The sequence below is a fragment of the Zeus faber genome, assembly GCF_960531495.2.
Source record: "Zeus faber genome assembly, chromosome: 3".
Classification (NCBI taxonomy): domain Eukaryota; kingdom Metazoa; phylum Chordata; class Actinopteri; order Zeiformes; family Zeidae; genus Zeus; species Zeus faber.
In genome coordinates, this window is record NC_137190.1 from 20909539 (window position 1) to 20937242 (window position 27704).

The 27704-nt window shown below is 44.6% G+C and overlaps 1 protein-coding gene across 1 annotated transcript; it reads left to right on the forward strand.

The window, feature by feature from the left end:
- Positions 1–3838: 3838 nt before the first annotated feature.
- stk33 (serine/threonine kinase 33) lies at positions 3839–14341 on the forward strand (the record flags this gene model as incomplete). The annotated part of the gene is made up of 12 exons (XM_079997277.1): positions 3839–3925; positions 4488–4598; positions 4721–4825; positions 4934–5072; positions 8304–8389; positions 9682–9769; positions 10360–10435; positions 10541–10669; positions 11467–11626; positions 11706–11897; positions 12238–12336; positions 12664–14341. The coding sequence occupies 12 exons, from the start codon at positions 3839–3841 to the stop codon at positions 12820–12822; spliced, it is 1431 nt and encodes a 476-aa protein (XP_079853403.1). The 3' UTR covers positions 12823–14341.
- Between the last annotated feature and the right edge of the window lie 13363 nt (positions 14342–27704).

A 27704-nucleotide genomic window follows, 5' to 3' on the forward strand; every position in this document is an offset into this window, starting at 1 on the left:
TTGTGTGATGTATTTTGATGTGTGATTAAATTAATATTTCGTAATTTCAGGTTTTTTGTTGTTTTTTATATGTCATGGACTGAAACGGTCAGACGCATGGAAACATTATTTACCTATAAAGATGTGACTGAAGTACCCAAGACCGCCCACCTTGAAGCAATCGCCAAAGTTATATGTGGTATTTGCTGCTGTACATGACCCATGAGGCTGTAGTGGTTTTGCAATCATTCAGCATATCTGACAGACATCTAACGATTAATGAAGGTGTAGGTAAATACTCTTAACGGAACAGCAGGACGCTTGTGGAAATGCACCGCGCGCCAACCGCGTTGTGCATTTCCACATTATACAGTAATCACCACCGTCGACATCATCCATTTCCTTTCGTAAGTCGTCGGGGGGGAAACGGCCGAGGGGACTGCAGGGTTTGGACGTGCACGTCGGTCTTGACAGTGGAATCTCAAGTGAGTGGAAGAGTTGGAGTGGAAGCTCCTGAAACTCCCGCAGGAGAGCTTAATTATAGCCGGACAGGATGAATTCTGCTATAGTTGTATGGTGTAAAGGTGAGACGGGCCGCTCTGCCGGAAACCTGCTAGCTCGCTGCCAACGTGACTGGCATCGGATCCCGTTTCGTTTCACGGTTATATCGTCATCGCTCCACCAGCACGTCAGGGAAAACGTTTGCGGGGACCGTGCATCGCCGTGCTCTCTGGAGAAAGTCGTGAGGGCCCCCGAGAGCCGGTTGAACCGGTTGAAGACGATCCCCGCCCCCCGCCGAGCACCACTCTTCCTTTAAAGCCAATGATCGGGTCCAACATCCAAAATGGTTGGCAGCCGCATTAGTACCATAGTATTTAAAATGCGACATTGTTTTTTTAAAGGCATCAAATTCCCCCTTTAGAAAACTGCCTTATTTAGATACTGGGAATTCTTCAGGCGTGCATGGTGTGCAGCATTTCCCCATTGTTGTGGTCTCTGTCTATTTCTAAACCAGCCTCACTCTCCACCACGCCAGCGCCACATTGCTTTTGATCTCCATGCGTTCCTTTGGAGTCGCTGCCAGGCCGAGTTCACTCTGTTGTGAGTCGAGTCCAGCGTGCTGCTTTTTTTGGCGCCACCGTACTTGTGTCGATTCCCCCCCGAATCCGCCGCTGCCAGCGCAATTTGCGACAACGTTACCGCTGTGTCCTTTAAACGAAGGCACAAATGGTCGTACTCACTTTGGTTTCGTCTGCAGCGAAACAAACCAGGACTGCCTAAAAAAGAAAAAAAAAGAAAAATGTCCCAACTCTTTATTTTGACCTCAAAACGGGTTGTACGGGCGGAGCGGGTGGTGTCAAATGTTCCCGCTTCATAAAACAGCGAGAAAAAAACACCCCATTAATACTATTCATGCATACATTTTTGTACAAATGGTGTGTTTTAAAGTCACAATTTTATGAATATTCAAAATATTTCAAAAGTTTTGTTTTTGACTGAAACGAGGCCTTGTGTTTTAAAGAGGAGGCGTGTCTTGACCCAGAGGCTAAACGAAAGGTGTGCCGGAGATGAAGTTTCACATTAACACACACAAACACACACACACACACACACACACACACAATCAACAGCAGGGTAAACATGTTACCTATTTCAGTAAGACATCCATAACACCCTCAATAAAAAACGGTTCTCACAAAAATGATCATTAGCGAGCCAGAAGTTCTAAGATGAAAGAGTACTGGTATTATTACATAATTTCCCATTACCGTGTTTTTCAGACTTTGATTATTTATGACGAAATAATTGCATACAAAATGCTTCCCAGAAGCAGATGTAGAGGAAAACCACGAGAAAGCACCTGAGTGCTGACAGTGCTGTTTGAAGTGGAGCCTGTCGTGTGATTGGGAATCCACTTCAAAAGGAACCTACGTGCAAACCGCTGGATTTATAACGGACACGTTGTGTGGAGCGTTGGCGTGCGATCGCTATTTCTGACATTTCATTGGGAGGCTGCGGCACAGCTGGGTGTCTGGGTCCGTGTTCCACCGTGTTAGACCAGCGGCTTCACAAGTTTCGGAAATGTAAAGGAAAACAACTGAAAGGAAAGTATTTTCCATCGTCCTGTTTTAGTTTAATTGACTTGATTTGTTTAAGACTATATACTTTTTTATGGTTGCTGTGGCAGAGCACTTTAGGGCCGCTGCAGTGCGTGAATAGGAGCATCCAATTTTAGATTGTTCTGGAAATTTTTCACGTGCAGGCTGTATAGCGTGTAGCCGGCCCAGCCCTTCAGATGCAACAGTAAAAACATTGTTTTTGGTTTAATGAGCTTTGGATGCCCGTACGCTTCCATATGGTTGGAGCTCGTACAAGATATAAACAAAACAATACATCTTAAGATGAGAAAGGAAAGATGATAAATTGACTGACTTTCACAAATGGAAAGGTGAACACAAGAACTGAGGCTATACTCCCAAAACACAGAAATCCAAATCTGCATTAAGTTGGGCTCATCTATAAAAGTGGATGCGTGCACGTTGCACATTAAGTGGCCAAAGGTTTCAGATGTGACCGCAACTTTTTTGGCGGTTGGGAATGCAGTGGGACGTTCTCCTTTTTCGCCGGCAGCTCGTAAAGACGACGCGACTTCCTTTGCCAGAGCTGTAGTTTGTGTTTACCCAGGTTTAAAAAAAAAAAAATAAAATAAAAAACCCTCTCCCACAACCACTTTTAAAACTGACTCACCCGCACCAATTAGAGTTAGTGATCGTTAGCAGCACCGTTTCAGAGCACAGAGAACTCTTCTGTTTTGGATTCAGCTCCAGACATGTGGTTCCGCGCTGACCCAATTTCCAGCCAGACTCCTTCCTCTGAACCGACCCTGAGTTTCCGTTCCCATTGTGTTGGCACCGAGGACAAGGAACCCTGCGGACACCTGAGGCTCCGCCAGGTCCCCGACAAAGTCCCACCGTGGTCCACTCGTTCATCACAAAGCTCTACCTCGCGCAAATGAGCTGTGATTGAGGTGATTGGAATTTCCAAAGGCTGTCACAATCATTTTGATTAGAAAACAGACATGCGATAATGGAGGAGACAGGCCTGTTATGAGAGTCCTGTCAGGGCTGAGATAATGCTCCAGAGTGTAGAGGTTAAAGACACCGTTTCCTTGTTAATAATTAATTGCTGCCCGTGTGGTGGATCCACATCGTTGCTCCCAGCCCTCGCCTGATAATTGCTTTACATTTAATTTGGCTCCAGAGCATTCTTTACGATAGGTAAACGGTGCTTTAAGTCGATATGGGCTCGGACAGGAAGCGTGAAATTTGGTCAGAAACCAATAAGAAGACCAGGGAGCCCCACACTGTTAGGTTCTTTGTTTTTCCAGTTTCGGTCGGCATAAATGAATTATCTCCACTATAATCTGTTTAATGTAAGTGCCACTCAAACATTCCCTTCATCTCCCTGTGAGGTGCGTAAAGAATGCTGATATGCGTTACTTATGCCCGGTTGTTCTTTTGGAAGAAGGCGAGCCTCGCTCAACGCTCCAAGTGAGCGTGTTTCTCTTTTGTTGTTCCTTCTCTCAGCAATTTAATTACTTTGCACAAGCTCAAAAAAAATAAAAAGTGCTGCCAATGCCAGACATTCTTTACTGTCCTTTGCTGTGTATAATTTTGTGGCACAAGTTGCACTTAGTTTTGACAATTTGTGAATGAAAGTGTAGTTACACATTTCAATGGTGGAAGTGTAAATTATATATATATATATATATATATATTCGTTGTTATTGTTATCCTCTGTTGTGTTTTTACAGGGGTTTCAAGGCTTAAGAGTAATAACAGGTTTTTATTTTTCAGGCATGAACATGGCCTCCCAGCACAGTAATGATGACAATCCAGAGAGGAAGGTCCCTCACACCCGTATAAATAAGGAGGCCGACCTCCAGGTAAAAAGGTTATTTTTCCTCTTATCAGTTGCAGCCATGATCCCTGCTACCGTCCGGAGGCTTGTTGTGAAGAAAGCCACACCCACAGCACCTCGCCGCTTACCTCTCAAGTGTACTTTGTCTGTGCCCGTGAGAGAATTACCCTCCACTTTGCTCCTGAATGCCGCCCCTTTCTCTGGGGAGTCGAACTGCTCTCTTTGCCAAATCCAAAGCAGACATTGCTCAGCCTTGCATGTGCAGAGATAATGATCAAGTTAATTAGACCTGAGATTGAATGAACTGCAGCAGCAACTTAATCATTTGTAACTTGATTAGAAATGCTATATTCTGCAGCTCTGGAGACCAAAAAGCTTTGCCCTTTCATGGTGCTTGAAAATTGGGATCTCTTGCAATGTTCAGACCTTGAATCAATTTGTATAAAGCAGTTAAATGAACTCCAGCACTCCAATTTAAGGATTTTTACAAGCATGGGGTGACCTTCTGCTTCTGACTGTCTTGATAAGAGTTCACAGAGCAGATGCAGATTACAGATCTATTAATGGCTTCCTCTGTTATCTCTTAGGCAATATACACTTTTGGAAGACCATTGGGCGAAGGGAGCTTTGGGTTTGTTTTTGAAGCCACCCATAATAAGACCCAGACAAAGTGGGCTATTAAGAAGATGAGAAAGAAGGTAAATATGTTAAATTAAAAAATAAATCACAGAATCCTGTTCTCCATTGTGGTGGACAAAAAAAATACTTAAAAGGAAAAAGAAAAGTCCCCTAACTGTGACTTGATCTTCTTCTACTGCAGGCAGAAGGTTTTGGTTCCAGAATGCTGGAAAGGGAAGTGAACATTCTCAAAGAAGTGTATCATGCTCATATAATACATCTTCGAGAAATCTTTGAAACACCAAAGGTGTGAGTCACGCTGCCCTTAAAGTGCCAAGTCAAGGCACTGACATTGGTGATAACACACAGGTCAGTGGCGGAGCGTGAAATGCAGCGTGTGTATGTTCTGTTCTAGTATTTGTTTTTGGTCCTGGAGCTGTGCGATGGAGGTGATTTGAAGAAGCTGTTGCAGGAGAAGAAAAGTTTTCCAGAGGATGAAACCAGGCAGATCATCAGAAGCTTAGCGGAGGCCATCGTCTACCTGCACAAGAACGGTACTCCGCTTTGAATGCATCGTAGCTGTACGAGTGTGAAACAGGCCGTCAACCTGCCATCCTGGACTGTATAAATAAAGCTTTAATAAAAACCAAAATCAACTTGATTAATAATTGACTTAGATGAGTAATCCCATCCCCAAGCAATAACAATATGATGACACTTGGAAGTGATGCTAATAGATTTTGTCATCGGGTATCATGGTAAAATAATATATTTTACTGCATACATTGATGGACTTATTGGGGTAACTGTACGGGACATCACAGTGGCACTTTGGTCCAACTGGCACTGCAGCAATGTGTGATATTTCATGCCAGTATGGCTTTCGGTCATTGTGGAATCCATTTTATTTTTAACGAGATAATAACTGCCAAGGAAAAAAAAAGCTGGACAAATTTTAATTGAATTTGAGGGGTTTATTTGGAGATGCTATGTTTTGCCCTTCTAATGATGAAATCTGTAGTTAGAGGTAATTGCTTGGCAATGAGACACCATTACATGTGGCTAATGACTCATTTACAACGAGCTGGGGAGGAATACTGATTAATAGGTGTGTTTTTACACCGAGTGCCCCCCCCCCACGCTGGTTTAGGATACCAAAGGGGAAAGTGCAGCAGAGAATGTACAGATACATCATGATTAACCTGCTGGACAAACATTCAAACCGTTAATACCAATTTGCCCCGTGGCACGGCACAGGGCATGGCTGCACTGTTTGTAAAACGCATCGGAATCAATAGTTTCTAAGTCACGTGATGGAGCCGACAGACTGTTTAGGCGACTTACTTACAATTTTATTACAAAAACATTGATGGATACATAATAAAAAAAACCCACTAACATTAAAATGTATTTGAATTTCATTATAAATGTAATTTGTCTTTGTCAACAACTTGCAAATGAGAAAACGTAACTCAAACTTTCAGCAACGACAGCTTTCAGAGTGTAGATCAGTTGTTTGATCCTGTAACTTTAGCCCCTACAAATAATGCACGCCTACTAATGTTCTAAGAACTATTTACGTACCAGTGCCAATGTCATTTTTGTGCATCTCTGTAATTGGCAGTAGAAAATGAGACCATTTCCAGCTGATTCCTAATGTAATCACTCGCCATGAGGTTGGAATCCCATCAAAAACTGACAAAATGACATTTCTGATCATTTCTGGTACATTTCCTTGTTACTGCACATTGAGCAAACAGCTCTTTTATTGAGCAAAATAAACTCTTTATAACAAGAAGCGATGGAGTGACAAGAAGTAAAGCGGCAAGAAAGTCATTGTTTTACCATAACTCCTTGTAGTGGCTTTTAAATGTTGCTTCAACTTTAGAAATACTGAAATAAACGAGATTGAACGAGAATGAGATGAGACAATTCACATTACTTTTAACATACTGTTGATAAAGCATCTCTTAAACAGCTGTTTCCATAATTGACATAATTTAGCTGACGTTACTGAAATGTAGCACATGAACTTTGAAAGAAATGATGGATTTTTTCATATTTATTGCAGCAATGATTTCTTTTTAAGTAGCAAAATATCGCAGAACGCTCCAGCAATATTCATCTTGCATTGGCAGCATCCCTTATGTTATTAGTTAGTTAGTTTCTTTAAACTAACGGCAAATAGCGTTTTTCCCTTTTAAAGTTTACTTTTAGATGGGGTGACAAGGTCCTTCAGTTGGGTCCAGGCCTACTGAGCAACATAAAATCAGTCCTTTTGGCTGGCAGATGGCATGAAACATTTGGAGATCTCTCTACATAAAAAAGCTTTATAAAATAATTTAATAAGATTTCTGTGCCAGCCATTCCTAACAGTCGCTTCCTTATGTACTTAGACTTTATCGTCCTTTTGTCGCCGTGCACAAAGCAAAAACAGGTCCACTTCAAGAGGAACGTTTGCTCTTCAAGTCGGCATATTCCCTGACCTCATTCCACATAAACATTACAGGAGAGGAAACAATTTTGGAGAGGGGCCACTGTTCTCCACCCCTCTGACAAAATCATTTTAAGGGAGATGAACTTTAAGACTCGAGGAGATTGTTCTTCCTGGGAAACAAATGTGTGTTGTGACACTTTCCAATCTTACCTCCCTCTAGCATCAACATTTAATCTAACCTTGGACCCCCTGTCTTGCTCAAATGCCTCTCCATCGCCTAAGTCACAATAACCGTTTTAATGGGGTTAACGGAGTTTGTGTTATGGCTCTTTAGTAGATCAGTAGAACAGAATGCCTCCCCACCCACACACACACACACACACACACACACACACACACACACACACACACACACACACACACACACACACACCATCGCTGTTTACAGTGTGTTGATTATAATTTGTCCATTTTTAGTCAGAATTAATAACACTTGTTTTGTTTTTCTTGTTGGCTGAAGTCAGGTTTTTCCATCTCATCTTGGTTATCTCAAATTAGATAATCATCAGTTCAAATGCGGAGGCATTGATGCTACACTTTTGTGTTAAACGGGCGTTAGCACTTAAATGGTCAACTTCAATTCATTATTTGCAATTAGATTGAGTGGGTGTGGGGGTGGGGGAACACAGTGTCTGAGCCTATGAAGACAAGCAGCAGTACCACCAGTATAAACACTGTCAGGCAGCCACAGGGCTGGACGTCTGAGGGCGTGGCAGACTTGGTTGAGTGAAGTAGCTGCAGGTTGGTTCACATCTCTAACCATGAGTGACAATGATGAGAAGGTATTCCTCCTGTCTGATAGTGTGATCAATATTTTATGTTTCAGCAATAGTGATGTTTTCACAAAATTGAGTGTGCACATTAAAAATTCACAGTTATTCCTAGATAATGACTTCTGTCTGTCAATAATGACCGTTGTCAAGGGCAACCACCTCTCCGCCTGGTTTCATGTCCCTCGTATCACTCCGCCTACGTCTAACGCCGGCGAGTGTCGACAATTTGAGATGCTACAGTGGAAGACTTCAAGGCGTGAATGTGGATATGTCCAATTTCATATTGGACATATCATTTCAAATTAATATTCTGTCTATATGTCCTTTCACTGAGTAAGTAGCCATGAAAAAGGCCAGATAATGTGCAGCCATGTGCATTACTGCAAAATGACCCCCGACGAGGGTATCACGACCCCTACTTAACTAACAAAGTAAATATTAAAAGGATTGTTGATTTTTTGTTGATTTGGTTTGTTTTGAACCTTTATCTCTTGTTTCCCCCCCCTCTCTTTCAGACATAGTACACCGGGACTTGAAATTGGACAACATTCTAGTGAAAAACTCCCTCCCTGGAGACAAAGATAATGTGATCACTATTAAGGTGAGATGGAACTTTCCCACCCTGCGAGAAGCCACCGACGGGCGACATTTCCGCTCTCACAATTCCTTGAATGTAACATTTAGTAAACGGTTTTAAATACTGCCTCATTATAACAGACCTCCCCCGGTCTGCCTTTACACTGCTCATGAATCAATGGTATTTTTAAACAAGTCACCAGCTGAGCACAGCGTGTCGAGTGTGTCGACAGAAAGTTAGTGGAAGCAGATACCTGGTGTGCGAGATACAACATGGCTGGACCACAACTACCCCCCTCCCTCCTTCTCCCTCTCATTATCGCTCCCTTATCAGTCTAGTTTTCTATCTCTGTCATAGACACGCATGCCATGTTGAAAGAAAGTGCCGCCTTGGCACACTATAGAGGACTTTTATCTGGCAGGAGCCGATCATCGCGACTGGATATTTTTTGCTTTTAATATTGAATGAATGACTATTACAGCCCCCATGCAGCCTTTATTTGTGCACCTTAAGAGGAACGATCGGGGGGTAATATAGATTGGTCTCAGTCTGTCTGGTTGTAGATATCTGATACCCCACTGGACTGGTTCTGATTAAACCAGGGAGAATAACATCTGGACACATCTTGTTATCCATTTAGAAATATCTCTACTTTATATAACCGTCCATACATCAAACAACTTTCCTTCTGTTGCATCTGGTTTCCTTGTCATTTGGAACATTGATTTATCTCCAGCCGATACGCATTTCTGGCCTGCAAGTATATTATGCGCCGTCCACTTGGATTTTCTACATAATTTCCAATGTTACGATGTTGAGTTGCATACAGCCAACTGCAGAAACTGCAATAATACTGAATAATAATACTGAGAATAATCAGTCAGTCAACATCAAAGTAACAAAGAGTGTTTCTTCTCGGCAATCTCACTGGATGTATTACCCACAAAGGGCAGAAAAACAACAAAGTTGTTTCACAGTGCACTCTCCACATTCTCTCATCCGTGATTCCATAATTAATTGAATGAGGAGGAATTGTCACATTCTGATCGAGGAGATTGTGAACGCAAACGTCATATGTGAGAGGATTCTGCACAGCGCGCCTTTAAGTCGTACCTATGTTGACCACTGATTTGCATCTTGACATTTTTGACATCTGACTATTTCAAACTCCTCCCTCACTATGCTTTTTCTGACGGTGTCCAACAAGGGAAGGCTATAGTTGATGCTTGTATGTGACTGTCATTGAGGGGTAACCACTAATTCTGTCTATAAATCAACATATATTTGAGGATTGCTGGGTGCTGTTTTCCGTCTAGGTGACAGACTTTGGATTATCAGTGAAAAGAGGAGGCAATAGGAGCGAAACCATGCTGCGGGCAGCCTGTGGCACACCTATCTATATGGGTAATACAATAATACCACCACCACCCCCCCCCCCCCCCCTATCTTTTAAGCTCTTGAGTTGACCACACAAGTATTTGTGTTTTCTGGATGCTTCAATAGTAAGTTTAAATATACATTTTATTGAATATTTAATTAACATTTTAACTGTGTGGTACCCATGTTTTGTTTGCATGAGTTGTGTATTGCAAGTGTGCACTGTAAAAGTTCTCAACACATCCACACGTATGACGCTGCTCAATGAGACAGACAGGCAGACAGGCAGACAGGCAGACAGGCAGACAGACAGACAGACAGACAGACAGATCAATAGACAGATAGATAGATAGATAGATAGATAGATTGATAGATAGATAGATAGATAGAACGCAGTGTAACAGCAGCTCATATCAAAACAATAGGCAATAAATATAAAGTAACAATAAAAATAGGAAATGGCAATAGAGGATAAACCTTTAAATCAACAGAAAATTTGAAAAGTTTGTCAGTATACAACAATTCACACACTTGTGCAAGTTTGCGCAACATTTTAACAGTTTACATGTATATAAAATGTGCACCAGTAACTCACGTAGAAATCTTTGTGTTTTCAGCTCCTGAAGTGATTGATTCATATGTTTACAGTCAACAGTGTGATTTGTGGAGCATTGGTGTTATCATGTACATGTTGTAAGTACACACAGTACGGTGTACACAGTATACACGGTAAACACACATACACACGTAGCACATACACCAAATAGACAAAAACATATCTTGTGTTTATCTGTGCAGGCTGTGTGGGGATCCTCCCTTCATCTCCTCTTCAGAGAAAAAACTAGTTCAGAAGATTAAGACGGGACAGCTGACGTTTGCTGGGTCTATCTGGGACGCCATTAGTGCTGGAGGTTGTGTTTGGGCTCTGTCATTAGTTTGTCATTAGTATGACGAGTCTGCGGCTGTGCCGAAAAAGTGCAACGAGATGCGCAGCATTTCACAAACACACGGCATGTTGATGAACGGGACGCAAAGACGAGAGAAACCCAACATTTGCAACATTACAATTGAGAAACATTGCACAATTTACCATAAACGTTGCAAAATCAGAAAATGCAAAAATAACAATTGTCAACCCACGGAATAATTGATCTCTTTTAAGGTGCGGTATGTGACTTCCACGCGGCGTTCCATGCAACATTTTCAAGAATCAGACATTCTTTCACAACGTCACCGAGACTTTCTGAGGTCTGCTTAAATAAGACTCTACGATAATCTACCATAAAAGCACAGTGACCCCATGAATGTATTTGAAATCAAACTTCAACTGATGGGAAACGTTATCATACAAAGTCCTGGCGACCAAAGGTTGTATTGCAGTTGTGGTAACAAGGTTTTTACCTCCCTCCACTTGAGATCAGGAACAAAAGGATTATTCTGATCAATCCGATCAGGGTTATCCGGTTGCTGTAGAACACAACATTCAATAATTCATTCATTTCTGTTTTGTTGGTTGTCATTTTTTGGCTGTGTTGTTGTTGTTGTTGTCGTTGAACAACAGCGTGAACACAACTGCGGATCATTTTTTTGAGAACCTGCACATGTTTTTCTCTGACTTTGTGTCGTGCATCAATCCCCGCTTTGTGTTTGTGAAATGCTTTGCATATGTAGTCAAATAACTATTTGTCTCTTTATGGTATTGAAGTGAGTTGATTTATTGGCAGGCCGCCGGTATTTCACGCTGTATTAAAAAAAAACCCCAAAAAAAACACTGATTGTCTTGAATCTGTCTCGACAGCAAAAAATGTCTTGAGCTGCCTTCTGAAGGTGGACCCTGCACATCGCATCACAGCTCATGAGCTGCTCGACAGCCCCTGGATCACAGTAAGGAACGACTTCTTCACGCCGAGCATCAACTTAATCGACTCCTCAGCTCATGCGCGGTCGGTGCTTTGTCCTCCAGGGCGACCCCAACGCCCCCGCCACGCGTCCCAACGTTCTGGAGATGATGCGTACCTTCTGTGAAGACCAAGATGCATTAGACACGCAATATGTGAGCGAGGCAGGGCCGACGCTGGAGGAACCGTCTGTCAGCTCGGTGAACGCCAGCAACAGCCACAAGGAGAGGAAACCTGCCAGCTCCTCTGTGCAAGAGGTAACAAACCCAGATACATCATTCAGAGCTATAACACAATTATGTGAAAATGCCTCTCTGCTGCATGTATTGCTCCCAAGTAAACCTTGACAAATACCCTTTTGATCGGCAATTCAGTCATAGACAGCTGTTTTTTACAACTGCTTGGACCTCAACTCAGTTGGTTATGATCTTGTCTTGTGACTTAAGACTATCGCACGATCGCACTATCGTCTTGGATAAATCAGTAAGTTATTACCACAAGGTTCAACCTTCATCCATTATTCAGTGTCATGAAAGCCATGACCAGGTCTCTCATGTTCCACCTCGGTTCGCCGCTGTAATCTACGAACGGACACAGAAGAAGATGCCGCTGATCTCCAGCAGGATGAAAACAGACAGAGTGACAGTGAAAGCCAGCTACTCCATCACTGTGCCCACCTCACGGGACGATATTAAAGTATGTTGGGCCCATCAAATGCACCAAAAGCTGAATTTCATGCCTCTTCCATACACTTTAACTCGAAAGATGCTTAGCTGATTCTGGCTCATATGCCATTGTTTCACAACCCTTTTGGACGCCACTGGCAGCATATATTTGCATCTATAATTTGTTTTGAGAGTCTTCCAATTGGAAACCCTACTCTCGTCTTACACTGGCCACTAGATGGTGCCACAGTTAACTAATAAAGAAGGCTGTAAGCATTTTCCAGGCCACATATCTTGTTTTGATCTGAATTTTGCACCTAATGGCCTCCAGTAAGATGAATGTTCTATCTTATTGCAGCAGTCCACGGCAGATGTTAGTAGTCCCAAGAAGCCAAGTGGCAGGGTGACCAGTGCCAGCCAGTCAACCGGCAGACTGACAGGCAACAGGCAGTACATCAGACCACATTGTTCGTCTCCTAAGTTGCCTTTGACCTCAAGCAAGCCACCGCAGAAATGAAAGCGGAGACCCGCGGTCCACGAGGGGGGTCGGGTCGGGTCGGGGGGGGTTTCTCCCACAGACCACCCGCCTGGCCGCCCCAGTACGAAGAAGAGCTCGGCCTTGAGTGCCAAAGGGACAACGAAGTGTCTTGCTTCTGTCATTGGTTGGAATATTGTCTCAAAAACAGTATACAGGTATAATATACAGTTTCTATTTATAGATATAAGTATGACCTGTTATTCCATCTGCACTATTTGTGTATAGAATGTACAGATGCCTTTCGCATATCACAAATGGAGCAATTTGAAAATGTTGTGTTAATGTATTGTGCAAAACACATTTTGCGGTTTTGTATTGTATCATAAGAATATAATTATATTTATAGAATCGAATAGACACATTGGTCTAGAAAGAACGCTGCTGAAAGGTAGTTTATCAATGTCGGTGCTTAGTGATGGTGATTGATGAAGAGACTAGTAAAACTGTGTCAAATATAAAACAACAAAAAGTGTTACCTGGTCGTTTGTGAACAAAAATGTATTATTATTATTAGAATCAATTTTCCCGATTAATCTGCAGATGTGTTGCTCAGAATCCTAGTTTAGTTTAGTGTTGCCTTTGTTCCATTTCACAAGTACACGAGGAGCAATAAGGATTTGGTGTACGTATAAAAGCTGATTTATTTATATATATTTTTTGCTGCTCTGACCTCTCAATTCCAAAGCGCTCTGTATGCACTGACTGCACCCGCCCAGTGTCAAAACAGAGGAACTGTCACACAGGCCGGTTCCGCTCCATCTGAATGCGGAGGATTGAGACTGTGGACAGCCGTGGCTCTAATCTCGTTTGGGAGCGCCATTGAAAGCAGTAGGAGCTACTTTTGAGGGCAGTGCCATTCAGGCACAGCTTTTTCTGCTGTAGAGAGAATAATCCCCGCCATAGATACAACGCTGAAGTAGTCATGCAGAACACACAGAGGCTGAATTTCAAATCCTTCCATTTGCATCTGGAAGTGTATGTGCGCCGACAGCACAACGTGCACGTGCGCAGGCAGTGTGGGCTGTCTGTGTGTGCGTACACCCAAATGGATGTTCCACTTTCAGGCCGAGTGCAAATGTAATTTCTGTCTTTCTCAATAATCATGTCGTTTAAACTGTTAAAGTGTGTAACTATTTTTCATTATCAAAGGCGTCACCCAAGTTGGCTCACTTTCCCTGCGTTTGGAGTGAGAGTGATAACACTTTTTTTTTTAAATCTAAAAGTTGATAAGGATAAATGGATATCCACCAAACTTACTTATAACAAAATAGAAGTTTGATATAAAAATTCATGGTTTAACAAAAACTTTTACAACAATGAGTGAGTTGACATTATCAAAATGTGCAATGTCTTTCAGTCTGGCAAAAACAGCAGATGGAGCTGTAGTGAGTTGCCAGGTTGATTTTACAGGAGAGTGTTTGTCCAGCGCCTGTTATCTCTTTTTTATCTATGAAGGTGTTTGAACATCCATGTGACTGATAAATTATTATGAACTCATTCAGCCTGTATTCATTGGTCATTCATTTAAATGAAATGATTAAAAAAAAAATGCAGATGCCATTTGTTTGGTGGACTATTTGGTTCTCCACAGATGAAAAGAAAGGAAAAACAGAAGTTGATAAAAAAAATAAAAATACGGAACACAGATAACAATGATTCATGCAGTTTGTGGAACCTCCTTTCTCTTTCCCGACGCACTGGATTTGCATAAAGTCTGTTCAGAAAGCATCCTGTATGGCTAACACCTTGTCAGAGGAGGAGAAGGGATTTCAACATATGGTCCTCATTTTTCTGTGCCAGACATTTAATTAATTATAGGAAAAGGGGGTGGGGGGGTGGGGTGAAATCACCAAATTGAATTGTGCAAGTGGAATGTGACCTGCAGCCACAGTAGAGGAGTTCAGGACACGTCCAGGCGGTGGGAAACGAAAAGTAGAAATGGACAAAGTAATGCTATCGCCGGTAACAGCAGAGCCCACGTAGTGCTGGCGATTCAAGCGTTGAGTATTTTTCTGCACCGCTTTTTGGCAAAACTAGAGAGAGGCGGGGGGTTGCAGGCTTTCTGGTGACTAGGTTAGGGCGGTGAGTTTGGGACAAAGCGTGGAGGCAAAGGAAATTAGAAAATGTGTTGGGATGGAACGGGATGCGGCCTGTGCACCCCCCGCCCCCCACACCCCTCTCCAGCAGTGCTGCTGACAGATGGGAGTTCGAGCGGGTGGGTGTGTGTGGTGGGTGGGTTGGCATGCCGGAGGGATTAAAACTGCAGCCCCTTTTGGAGCCCACAGAGTGTCACTCCTACAAGGTGGGGAGCAGGGATGGCACTTGTGGTGAGAGTCGCGGGGAGCGCAGAGAGGAAAGCAAGCCCCCCCCCCACCCCCCACCACCATCACCACCCCCGACCCCCACCCTCATCCACTTTTATTGACTGCCACAGAGCAGAGGAGCGGGGACTGCTTGGAGGGGATGCATCTCAATAACCTTAATAGAGCTCCCTTTAATTAATCAGCTCATCTGTGGAGGCCCAATACCTGCAGCTGAGCCCCCCCCCATACACACACGCACACACACACACACCCTCACACTGCGGCCGTGACATTGTGCTAATGCGCTAACAGACCCACAATGTCATGGAAATGTTTTGGAGACGTTATCAGGTTCAGCACATCACAAATGCTGATGTTCCTGATCCCCTTCAGTGTTTGCACTATTGCACTGTGTGTGTGTGTGTGTGTGTGTGTGTGTGTGCGTGTGTGTGCGTTCATGTGAACTTCATTCTGCGCAACAATGCCACCACTTTTCCGAAATAAATAAATAAATAAAACAACAAACACATGGGTAAAATGAAGGGGGAGGAAACCACAATGAGCGAAATTTCACGGAAGAAGAAAGGGGGGAAGCCTCGCCGCAAGTAAACATTTGAAACAGATGGCAATTTCAAAGCAAGCCTCATCAATCTTTGTTGACACTATCCTTTTTAAAAAACTACACTTATTTCGGATATTTGCAATTATAATACATAAGCTCATTATAATATCAAATTAATTACTGAACACACTAGAGTAAATGCCTTTTTTATAAGTCCTTGTTAAAAGTAAAAAGTTCTTGACTACGGTTGGGTGGCGTGTTAATTTATAGTGATATCTAATCCCAAGTTACTTCACATAAAAGGCATTACTATACATATTTTAATGGGAAGGTGGTTGTTTTCCAAGCAATTTTCTGCTAGAGTAGATTTTTAATTTATTCACATTTAATTTATTGGTCTCTGCATACCCACTCAGTAAAACTAATCAACAGCACGTACGGGCCTCTTACAGTGGCATCTCTCCCTAGCAGGCGGCACACGGGCAGGCTTTGCATTAGGATAAGCCCTTTCCAGTGCTACCCAGAACGGCACAGGAAGACGCCGGGCTTCCTGCCGACCAGGGGAACCCTTCTGGGGCTGATTATCTCTCACGAGGAACCTGTGAGTTCTAGAGAAAAGAGAAGAGATTACTCTACAAATAAATAGACCAAAACGTACAAATACGTAGACGATAAATAGACGATAGATTGAAAGAAAGAAATAAAACAACATGTGTATCACATTTCAGTCGTTATGTTATATTTACATTTAAATGCATTATTTTTATACCTATTTTCTGGCCTTGACTTGGCTTTTCACAGCTTTCGTCGCCATTCAACTCTGTCATAACCTGGGTTCCCATGGCCCGGGTCCACCGTACTCTTCAAGTAACCATGGACCCATCGGCACACCTCAAGCAGCGATGTGCACAACCTTACACATGGAAATTATTTCAATTAATTACCATTCACTCTTTGACAAGTGGTGGTCGTGGTGGTTTTGGGGTGGGGTGGGGTGGGGTGCGGCGGGGGTGTCAAGACAACAGCAGCATTTCTCTGGTGTAATGTGCACCACGTGTAATGAGCAGCAGAAAGGTCATTTGACACATTTCTCCCAGTATGAATTCATTTATCTCGAGCACTCAATTCCGTAGTCACCTCGGCGGCACGCTGAGCACAGGGTGCATGCGAGAGGCTTGCTACCCCCCCCCCCCTCCACTGGTGGCTGGTGCTGACCGGAGGTCTGGGGAAGCGCCCGGAGAGCGGAAAGATAGTGAAATGGAGTGTGGGAGATCCAATCACCCCGTCTATCATAGGAAGAGCACCTCCATCACCTTCAGCGTAATTGGAGCATTCATTACAGTTCACTAAAAATGTGCCTTGCCATTAGGCGGACGGTTTAAAAGTCAGCCTGTGGAGAATGAGAGACTCGCGGGGTCACGATATAAGGGTCACAGTCAAGTATATAATTGGAATTGGTTTTCCAAGGTATTGGATAAACCACTCGGGCTGTGGTTACACACTAAATTGCAACTTAGTACAAAAGAGGAAGAGAAATTTAATCATCAGACAGGAAATAAAATGCCCTCTATGCCCCCTCGATAAAAAATAAAAAATAAAATAAAATCCAAGAATAAAAGAAGATCACACTGGAATGGTCCAACTCCAGCTTTAACTGGAGTCTTTACAAATGAAGGCCGTCCTTGTGTGCTAAATATCTTTTATTTAGGTGTCTATTAACTATAGCGTAAATATGTTTTTCCATGTCAAGTCAAGTCAAACCATGTTCATTTAATCAGCCCTTGATCATAGTTATGTAGTGACATAGTGACCCAAAGGGGTGGGCCACGGCATGCTGTGTTCGATACAAAGGATTATGGGTCTGCAGATGTATTTTCAGTTGTTCTGTTTGGGTTGGGTTGTGTTGTTTGTGGTGGAGGATGACCCAGACTACGTGGACTACTGTTACTGACTGACGACAGGACCGTGAAGTAAGTGGTTATGGCCCCGGGGATCCTGATGTGTAGCTTGTCAAAATAAAAGCCACTCCTGTTGGTCCTGCAGTGTATGGGGTGCAGGTTGGCATTAAAAGAATGCTCTACATGGTCTGTGAACTCAATGCTCAAGTTCGCCAAGCCCTTGTGAATACTGGGTCCAACATCACCCTCGTCCGTCCAGGAGTCCTGCGGGGCACCAAGGGGGTACTCTTTTCAGCCTGGACCCCTACTGCTGTTCAGATGAAGATGGTGATGGGGGAAAGAGCCAACATGTAGAGCACAAAACCAGTGCGCATCCGTGTCGGAAACTAGGAGATGGTGCATGAGTTCTGGCTGGCCCACATCCAGGACCCATGCATCATCCACTTGGACCTGCTGTCCTGCTGGTGTGCCCAGGTCGACGATATGCATGTGTTGTAGTGTAGTGTAGTGTGGTGTGTCATGTGACAAATAAAGATGCTTAATAATGTGAGCATGGTAACGCCAATGCCCTCTCGATGGCGATGGAGTGGCATTACTGTCCGCATCAGGAGGAGCGGAACTGGGTGACGCTGATGGTGGCTACCATCCAGACCAGCATCGATAAGGGGTGGCTGCCATTTTCAAACGAGGAACTGCAACAATATCAGGGAGCGGACCCAGTGTTGGTGCGAGTGCGGGGCTAGCTAGAGGAAGGACGGAGACAAGTGTGGGCAGGGGTGTCAACATCCGGGCCTCAGAATGGGGTCTGCCAATGCCCCCTCGCAGCACAACTTGGTGAGGAGGACATCCTCGGCCCCTTCCCTATCACTGACTCAGGCAACCGCTACATCCTCGAATTATTATTATTACCATGAATTATTTCACGAAGTGGCACAAGGCGTATGTATGCGGTGCCAGATCAGCGCGGCTACAATGGCGGAGAGGCTAGTGGATGAGATGTACACGAGTTGAGCACGGGTGAGCAAGACGAGGACTACGCTGGTGCACCCCAAAAGTGATGGGCTGATCGCTTCAACCTGAGCCCTTCAACCTGAGCCCTTCAACCATACCCTGGCAACTCAGCTGGTCATCCTCACCAGCTGACTTCAGCAGGATTGGGACCGCCACCTGCCTCTGGTCCTGTGGTCCTACCAGGCCACCAGGCCAGAGTGCCTGTGCCACTCATGTTCAGCTGGGAACTCAGGACGCCTTGTTCGGGGCCCCGCCCGAGCCTGAGAGAACTGGACTGGTGGTGTCCCCCAAGTTGCACAGTCACTGGCAGGGACCTGATGAAATTCTGGGGAAGATCACTGAGGTGGTGCCCACAGAGACATCTTTTGTGGAACAGAATGGCTATAGCTAGTCCAGTCCCTTTAGAGTTATTTTTATCGCTATTTTTATGGCAGTATCCCGTTAATTAAAATTTAAAATGTATGGGTTTAAATTTTGTTGTGACTATCATTAAATAAATTAGGAATACTGGTTTGGCTGTTTCTCTATTGAATGGTCCATTAAATTCAAGGTTGGGCGAGAACAGGGTTATAGGGTCATACCCTCAGTATGAATTTGATTCATCAATTTTAACTGGATATGGATGTCAGTGTTTGCTTGCCTGTGTACCCATCAGCCAGTGCAGAAAACATTTCCATGGTAACAGCAACTCTACCAATCAGACACATAGCCGTTACACTTAGGATTATGGGTAGTGTATTTTCGATGACATCGCAAACAAAACATATTTTTTCTTTAACCTTGGTTGATATCATACGGACTTGTGGCTTCTGTAGGCACAAAACAAATCATTATATACATTGCGTAATATGTGCACAATTATTTATGAACGTTTCAAACCTTAACGGCAACCCTAATCCTAGGAACAACTACAACAAAAAAACTAAAATTCTGCGCCATTTTGTTATGCATCTTGATGCAATGGCCTCACAGGGAAAGTAGTTGTATTATTAAAAATGATGATGATTACCTTAAAATGAAATGAATTTAAGGGTGAACAACGACATGCATGTTGCACTACTAATTTGGTCAGGGTACATACCTGCTTGAGACTGGGTTGCAAAAGAAGGCTCTGTCTCAAATGGTCAATTTGTTTCACGGAATAGCTCACCATAATATTATTTTAGTTAAACATATAATCCATTTAGAGCTCCCTCTGTGCTCTGTGAGATGATAAAAGTAGTGTCTATGTGATACTTAAATTCACACAAAAGTTGCCTAAAATGCAATGTGGAATATCTCACCTTTGACCAGTGATGACTCAGCCCAAAAGAAACATTCTCATTCAGCCTCAATCTGTTGTTTATTGGCGTGAATGTGAATTGCAACACACAACATTATTGAAAATAATAAATTCAAGGAATAAAAGAAGATTTGTGACACTTTAACACAAATCTAAAAAGGTTTTGGGCGTCCCTCATTATTATTATTATTATTATTATTTTTTTTAAATCTGTACCATAACTTTTATTTATTAAGTAAAGAGTGTACTGATCTGCAGAAGAACCCAGAGTGGCGTGGGCGTGCTGCTGACTTCCCATGAACCTGCTGCATCCAGCACTGGTTGGTGCTGCTGCCACTGGTGACACTTCCCAAATGCGCTTTGTTTGCATGGTTTGCTTTGTTTTTTAAAGGGTAACCGTAATTAATGTTGAAACAAAACCACAAAAACAACAAAAAAACAAAACAATTGTTGTTTTGGCGGATCAAAAGAGGAATATTTAATATGTTTAGGTTGGAAAATGAAGTTATTATTCATGGTGTTTTCTCCGAGTTGTTTAGTGAGAAACTTTGTTGAAAAACAAGGCGGCCGAACAATAAGAGTAAAATAAGAGTACTTAAAGAAGCCTCGAGTCATGGCATGCAACGCAATCTGGGATTCTCTTTGAGGGGTTTAAGCACCCGCACAACATGCCGCACACACGCACGCATGCTTGGTTGCAAAGCTCCCACTAATGACTGTGATTTCGGAGGAGAAAATGGATCCAAATTAAATATGAATAAATACATTGTGATGAAACAATTAGGCGACGGGCCTCACGTGGGACTTCAGCCCGAGGTGGAAGCACTGGTACAAACCACAACGAAATAAAAACGCCACGGCCGCTTTGTATTTGTATATGTCTGTGTTCCTCGGAGGAAGCGAGTGCAATTTGTTAAGAAAGCCGTGACATTTTCCTCAAAGATTAAAGTCAAAAAGGAGCCAGATTGGACTTCACACTCTCAGCTACTCCACATTATTGTCCATTATCACACCGTGGCCCGTGTGGAAGGTGACACTGCTGCGCTGATGGAGAGGCAACAGGTCCCCATGTCGCCCAGACTGCAATAACATATTATTAGCTTTTTCACTGCTCCGTGGGGCCGGATTTACACTGGATATCCACAGACCTCCCAGGGCAGCCCAGGCCGCCACCGGCACAACAATTGCCAGATATAAATGTATATACTGTACACACAGGGGTGTGTGTGTGTGTGTGTGTGTGTGTGTGTGTGTGCGTGCGCGTGTGAACTGGGAGGCTCTACTGTGCACCCATGCAAAGGCAGGGCATAAACACGTGTGCATTTTGGTAGTTACACACACACAGCTCCGTCTATAATAAGTGACAGCTCTTTTCCAATTAGACTCAGTGTGTGTGTGTGTGTGTGTGTGTGTGTGTGTGTGTGTGTGTGTGTGTGTGTGTGTGTGTGTGTGTGTGTGTGTGCATGTGTGCGCGCCGCAGCTCGTGTTCGGCTTTTTGTTGCGCCAGTTGTAAACACATACAGTATCGTTCCATCATAAAGGAGCGATTCATAGAGCTTGAAAAAGAGATACAATCGGGGCAAGGACTGCCACTCCTGGTACCTTCCTGCGAGCAGTTGAGATTCCATGCGAGACGTCGGGGTGTCATGTCCGCCGCTCGTGTCCTTGGTGACAGGGGACTCTCTCCCCCGTGGCCGATGCCTCTAGTCCCCGCCCTGTTTATACAACAGTCAGAACTTCGTTAAGGGACAATAACAGCAGCCAAGCTCAATTATGGTGACATTTTGCTGACGTGCAGATTGCCTCCCCTCAATCTTTTTATGTAAAACACCGATGTGCCAGTCGCATATGGATGGATGAACTTTGGGGGAATCGATGGTATTGACGAATCATAGATCATACGAGTCAACAAGACCGACGCTGGGCAGAGAGAATCTGTGGCATGAGGAGGGTCAATATCAAATTGTAATCATAATCAGACAAAGTGAGTTATGTATAATCGATAGCACAATTATGATAATTGAACTCGTCCTTGCAATACGGAATGTGAGATTATTCAATATTTACTTGGTAGTTATGTTTGCGTTTGTGTTTGTACAGCTTATTCGGGCGTCTTATTTGTCGATATGACCGTTCAATTGATCGGCGTAAAGAGGGAAGTGAATATCTTTTGCCGCGACCTCAGCGGTTATGTTCCTTTGACTGCCCACTGGAGAGAGGGCACCGCTCGCCAACGGGGCGATTGGGAGCCGGCAGCTGAAGGAAAATGGGACGCCTAGCAGATACACAACAGTCATCAAAAGATGCAAAGGCCAGCGTCAAACGTTGTGAAGGCAGATAAAATAAAAATAAAAAAACCTATATGTGGAGAAAAAAAACAACTCAGCCATGATAATATACTGTGGTACTGTTGTCTCCCCTGTTCCGTTTTTACTGAAAGATATTAGACAGGCATCGCCAGGAGGGGAGCACAATATGGCTCTGAATCCAGTGAGACAATGGCATTTGATTGTCCTTTGGTGGACCTGGAAATATTGGACGGATTGCAAGGGGTTTCAGAGGAACAGCACTAAGCTCCCCATGTCACCTGATGCCGCTGCTGGTCAAACACTGCCGGGCAGAATGCTCCCCCAGAAAGTTCTGGAAAAAGTTTTTAAAATAGATTATCTCATCTTTGTCAACCAAATAACTCACCTTTGGACAGAATGATGATGTCGGTTTGATGTGCCGTAACTAGGTTTGTGTTCGGCAACAGAGATCAATCAATAATCAATCAAGACCAACATTCTATAGAAGAAAGAAGAAATGGATTTTTAGTACTATAAGACTTTGGTTGAGGTTTGAACCTCAGTCTTTCAAGCCCTAGTATCAAGTGTTTACTGAATTAGTGCCACTGTGGAAAACGCTTCAAATGTCATTAATTGTTCTCGGGAAACTTGAAATGGTAAATGGACTGCATTCATAATGTGCTTTTCTAGCCACTAAAGCTGTGGCTTTTGGTGTACTTAAATATGGAAAAAATAAATAACGAAAAGGAGGTTGAAGTCTGGCTCAAATGACGCAAGGGCATTTGGAGCACAGACAAGGGAAGCTCTCAGAGCAAGAAAAAGACATAATTTGACTTGGGGCTTGCCCCGAAACCTAAAGAACCCAAATCACCGCATCATTGTGTTCTTCGTTTGTTCTGAGCATGTCTTTGTAGTCAAAAAGTTCTACCTTTTAAGTATGCCTCTGCCTTTAGGGGTTAGGTGTCTTGCTCAAGGACACCTTGGCAAATTAGCCAGGAGGAGTGGAGGACCGAACCAGCAACTGTCCAGTTGCCAGACGACCAGTCTACCTCCGGCGCTACTGCCATGCAAACCTCAATCCTGTGACAATGATTTTAATTCTTGCTAACTAGCTTGTTAAGCTGGGATCATTTACCAGTATCCCCGAAAATATACACTATGGGGTTTTTTTTTACCGTGTTATTCTCTTCTTGGCTTTCAACCTCCTCCACAAATGAATGACTTAATTCCAATGACAGCAAACATTTCTATATTTTACATTTGGGTTCTGCACATCACCGTCAAGATGCCATTTTGGGCCTTGTGTGAACTCCAGAGGTAAGAAATAGTAAGGGGGATAAGGAACAACACCACACAGCCATGGTGTAAATACTAGAATGGTTCAGACATATTATACATTGTACAAAGAAAACCCAACATGAGAAGTGTGTTAATATCAGAAGTGAGGAAATCCAAATCGATCCAAACCGCACCCAGTGAGTGCTCTCTCCATCACAGTGCTGCTCCTGCTTGGGGAACCTGTCATGAGTCAACTAGAGATGAAGGTGGTGCAACACAGATGCAGGACACAGTGTATGAGCAGGAGACTCAGGCAGGAAATGTTCAAACAAGGTTTATTTATTTTTTGTATTTTTTTTTACAGTGAGAAACATACAGGTAACACTCACTGCCAGGAACTTATGATCTGACAAAGACTGACTGGGGAAGACAAACATCCGTGCCTCCTTTGACTACCGCTTAATCTTTCTTAATACAATGGGGTAACTACTAGTATCAGGGAGCAAAACAAAACCCCCGAGGCGGACGGCCCGGGGCTGGAAACCCCTCCCAGCAACCGGGGCTGGTAGGTGGAGTCATTCGAGGACTACCTGTCGGCAGGGCAAGTGAGCGGGACCGCTCGGACACAAAACTATGAGACTGGCGACTAGCAGGCCCAAAGCTAGCTGACTGGTGGCTTGCCAACTGGTGGCCAGCAGGCCGGTGGACAGCAGGCCGGTGGATAGCGGACTGGTGGATAGCAGACTGGTGAATAGCGGACCGGTGGATAGCAGACTGGTGGCTAACATGCCGAAGCTAGCAGATTGGTGGCTAACAGGTTCCAAAGATAGCGGACTGGTGGCTAGCAGACTGGTGACTAACAGGACCGTGGCTAGCAGGCCGGTGGAAGGCAGGCTGGTGGATGGCAGACTGGTGGATAGCGGACCGGTGGAAAGCGGACTGGTGGCTAACATGCCCGAAGCTAGCAGACTGGTGGCCAACAGGTTCCAAAGCTAGCAGACTGGTGGCTAGCAGACTGGTGGCTAACAGGCCCAAAGCTAGTGGACTTTGGTGGCTAGCAGGCTGGTGGCTAACAGGCCGGTGGCTAACAGGCTGGTGGCTAGCAGGCCCAAAGCTATTGGACTGGTGGCTAGCAGGCTGACTGATAGCAAGCCCCACACTAGCTTGGGGCTTGCATCTCTGCTGCAGTGCATCTCTTCCCTGCAACCAGATCGAGTACTACCTGAACACAGGTGACAGGCTGAGCAGGTACATGTCCACTGGGCTCATTTCTGATCGAATCATACCGTCACGAGTCAACTAGAGACAAAGGTGCCGGTACCCAGATGCAGGACACAGGGCGATTGAGGCAGGGAATACTTGAACAAGGTATTCTTTACAGAGAAACTACAGGACATACAAGTAACACTCACAACCAGGAATTTATGATCCAACAAAGACCGCCTGGAGAAGACAAACTAAATACAATGGGGTAACGGCTAGACGAGACACAGGAGAGGGGAAAAAAGACACTGAGGACAGCTGCTGGACAAACGAGGGAACATAGGACCTGGAGGAAACAGGGCGACAGAGCGAGAACCCAAGGAGATACGGGAAACACAAGACTACAGTACATACACTAAGGAGAGAAGGATAACAAGGAACAGAATAAACTTATAACAACCACAGGACAACACCCTGACAGAACCCATTAAAAAGTGCCCCCCCCACCACCACTTTCTGGTAAATGTTCCTCTCTGTCCCTCACAGCTGCTGGAAATCGTTTTAGATCCGTGCCTCCTTTGACTACCGCTTAATCTTTCTTAATACAATGGGGTAACTACTAGTATCAGGGAGCAAAACAAAACCCCCGAGGCGGACGGCCCGGGGCTGGAAACCCCTCCCAGCAACCGGGGCTGGTAGGTGGAGTCATTCGAGGACTACCTGTCGGCAGGGCAAGTGAGCGGGACCGCTCGGGAGGTCGACCACATAGGCAGTGCCACTTAGGAGGTCGACAACGTAGACGGGACCACTTCGAAGGGCTGCCAAGAGGCAGTGTGTCAGCGGGGAAGGCAGACTGCTGGAGGTCTGGCTGGAGGTCCACCGAGAGAGCTGACTGGGTGACAGCCCAGGAAACTGGTGTAGCCAGAGAAACAGGTGGCAGTTGCAGTTCAGGGTCCGGAGACAAACATTCTGTAGGAACAACAGATAAACAGGCTATAGAAACAGTGGACAAACAAAAAATAGTGGACTCACAGGCTGTAGTGACAGTGTAGAAACAGCAGTCAAACAGACACAGGCTGTGGCTGTTGGCCAGGGCACCCAACCGCTCGGGACCAGGAATGAACCCAGCTTCGGCAGTGCCGGCCAACGGCTCAGGACCAGAAAGGACTGGACTGAGAAGCTCGGTAGAAACTGGAGGCATAGACTTAGTGGCACTGAGCAACTGAGAAACTGGGGTGTTAGACAGCAGAGACACTGGGGCGCTGGGCAGCGGAGAAAGACAACGGTCTCGGGGATCCTTCAGACTACACTTTCTCCTTGAAGATCTCTTCTGAGGGCATCTGCAAGGTGCGGCCCCCAGAAAAGGGACTGCTGGGGATCTTCAGGGGCAGGAACTGGACCGGTAGGTAGCGGACTAGCCGGTTTATGACTGGGGACTAGGCTAAGTTGAACAGACACAAAACTATGAGACTGGCGACTAGCAGGCCCAAAGCTAGCTGACTGGTGGCTTGCCAACTGGTGGCCAGCAGGCCGGTGGACAGCAGGCCGGTGGATAGCGGACTGGTGGATAGCAGACTGGTGAATAGCGGACCGGTGGATAGCAGACTGGTGGCTAACATGCCGAAGCTAGCAGATTGGTGGCTAACAGGTTCCAAAGATAGCAGACTGGTGGCTAGCAGACTGGTGACTAACAGGACTGTGGCTAGCAGGCCGGTGGAAGGCAGGCTGGTGGATGGCAGACTGGTGGATAGTGGACCGGTGGAAAGCGGACTGGTGGCTAACATGCCCGAAGCTAGCAGACTGGTGGCCAACAGGTTCCAAAGCTAGCAGACTGGTGGCTAGCAGACTGGTGGCTAACAGGCCCAAAGCTAGTGGACTTTGGTGGCTAGCAGGCTGGTGGCTAACAGGCCGGTGGCTAACAGGCTGGTGGCTAGCAGGCCCAAAGCTATTGGACTGGTGGCTAGCAGGCTGACTGATAGCAAGCCCCACACTAGCTTGGGGCTTGCATCTCTGCTGCAGTGCATCTCTTCCCTGCAACCAGATCGAGTACTACCTGAACACAGGTGACAGGCTGAGCAGGTACATGTCCACTGGGCTCATTTCTGATCGAATCATACCGTCACGAGTCAACTAGAGACAAAGGTGCCGGTACCCAGATGCAGGACACAGGGCGATTGAGGCAGGGAATACTTGAACAAGGTATTCTTTACAGAGAAACTACAGGACATACAAGTAACACTCACAACCAGGAATTTATGATCCAACAAAGACCGCCTGGAGAAGACAAACTAAATACAATGGGGTAACGGCTAGACGAGACACAGGAGAGGGGAAAAAAGACACTGAGGACAGCTGCTGGACAAACGAGGGAACATAGGACCTGGAGGAAACAGAGCGACAGAGCGAGAACCCAAGGAGATACGGGAAACACAAGACTACAGTACATACACTAAGGAGAGAAGGATAACAAGGAACAGAATAAACTTATAACAACCACAGGACAACACCCTGACAGAACCCATTAAAAAGTGCCCCCCCCACCACCACTTTCTGGTAAATGTTCCTCTCTGTCCCTCACAGCTGCTGGAAATCGTTTTAGATCCGTGCCTCCTTTGACTACCGCTTAATCTTTCTCAAAAGTAAAGTTTCAACTTGAAAAGTGGATTTTAAAAAGCTCTTTGATCGCTGGAATTCCAAAACACCTGTCTTCCACTTCCTCTTTTACGCAAAGCCTTGTTCAAAAAACAGTTTTTTTCAGCGATATCCAGACAAAAATACATAATGCTAATTATACAACGTTCGTACTCCAGGTCTTTGTCTGTATCTCTGTCACACACAAACGCACGCACACGCACACGCACACGAATGTCATTCAAAGGGATTTTAATATATTCAAAAAAGTGAATGTGATCATAAAAACAGGCTCTCTTTTCTGTCCTGTAACTCCAGAAAATACAAGGCATTATAGGACTCACAGGATATGGGCTATTATGTGCTATTTTTCATGAACTCCCAGAGAATGAAAATCTCTCTCTC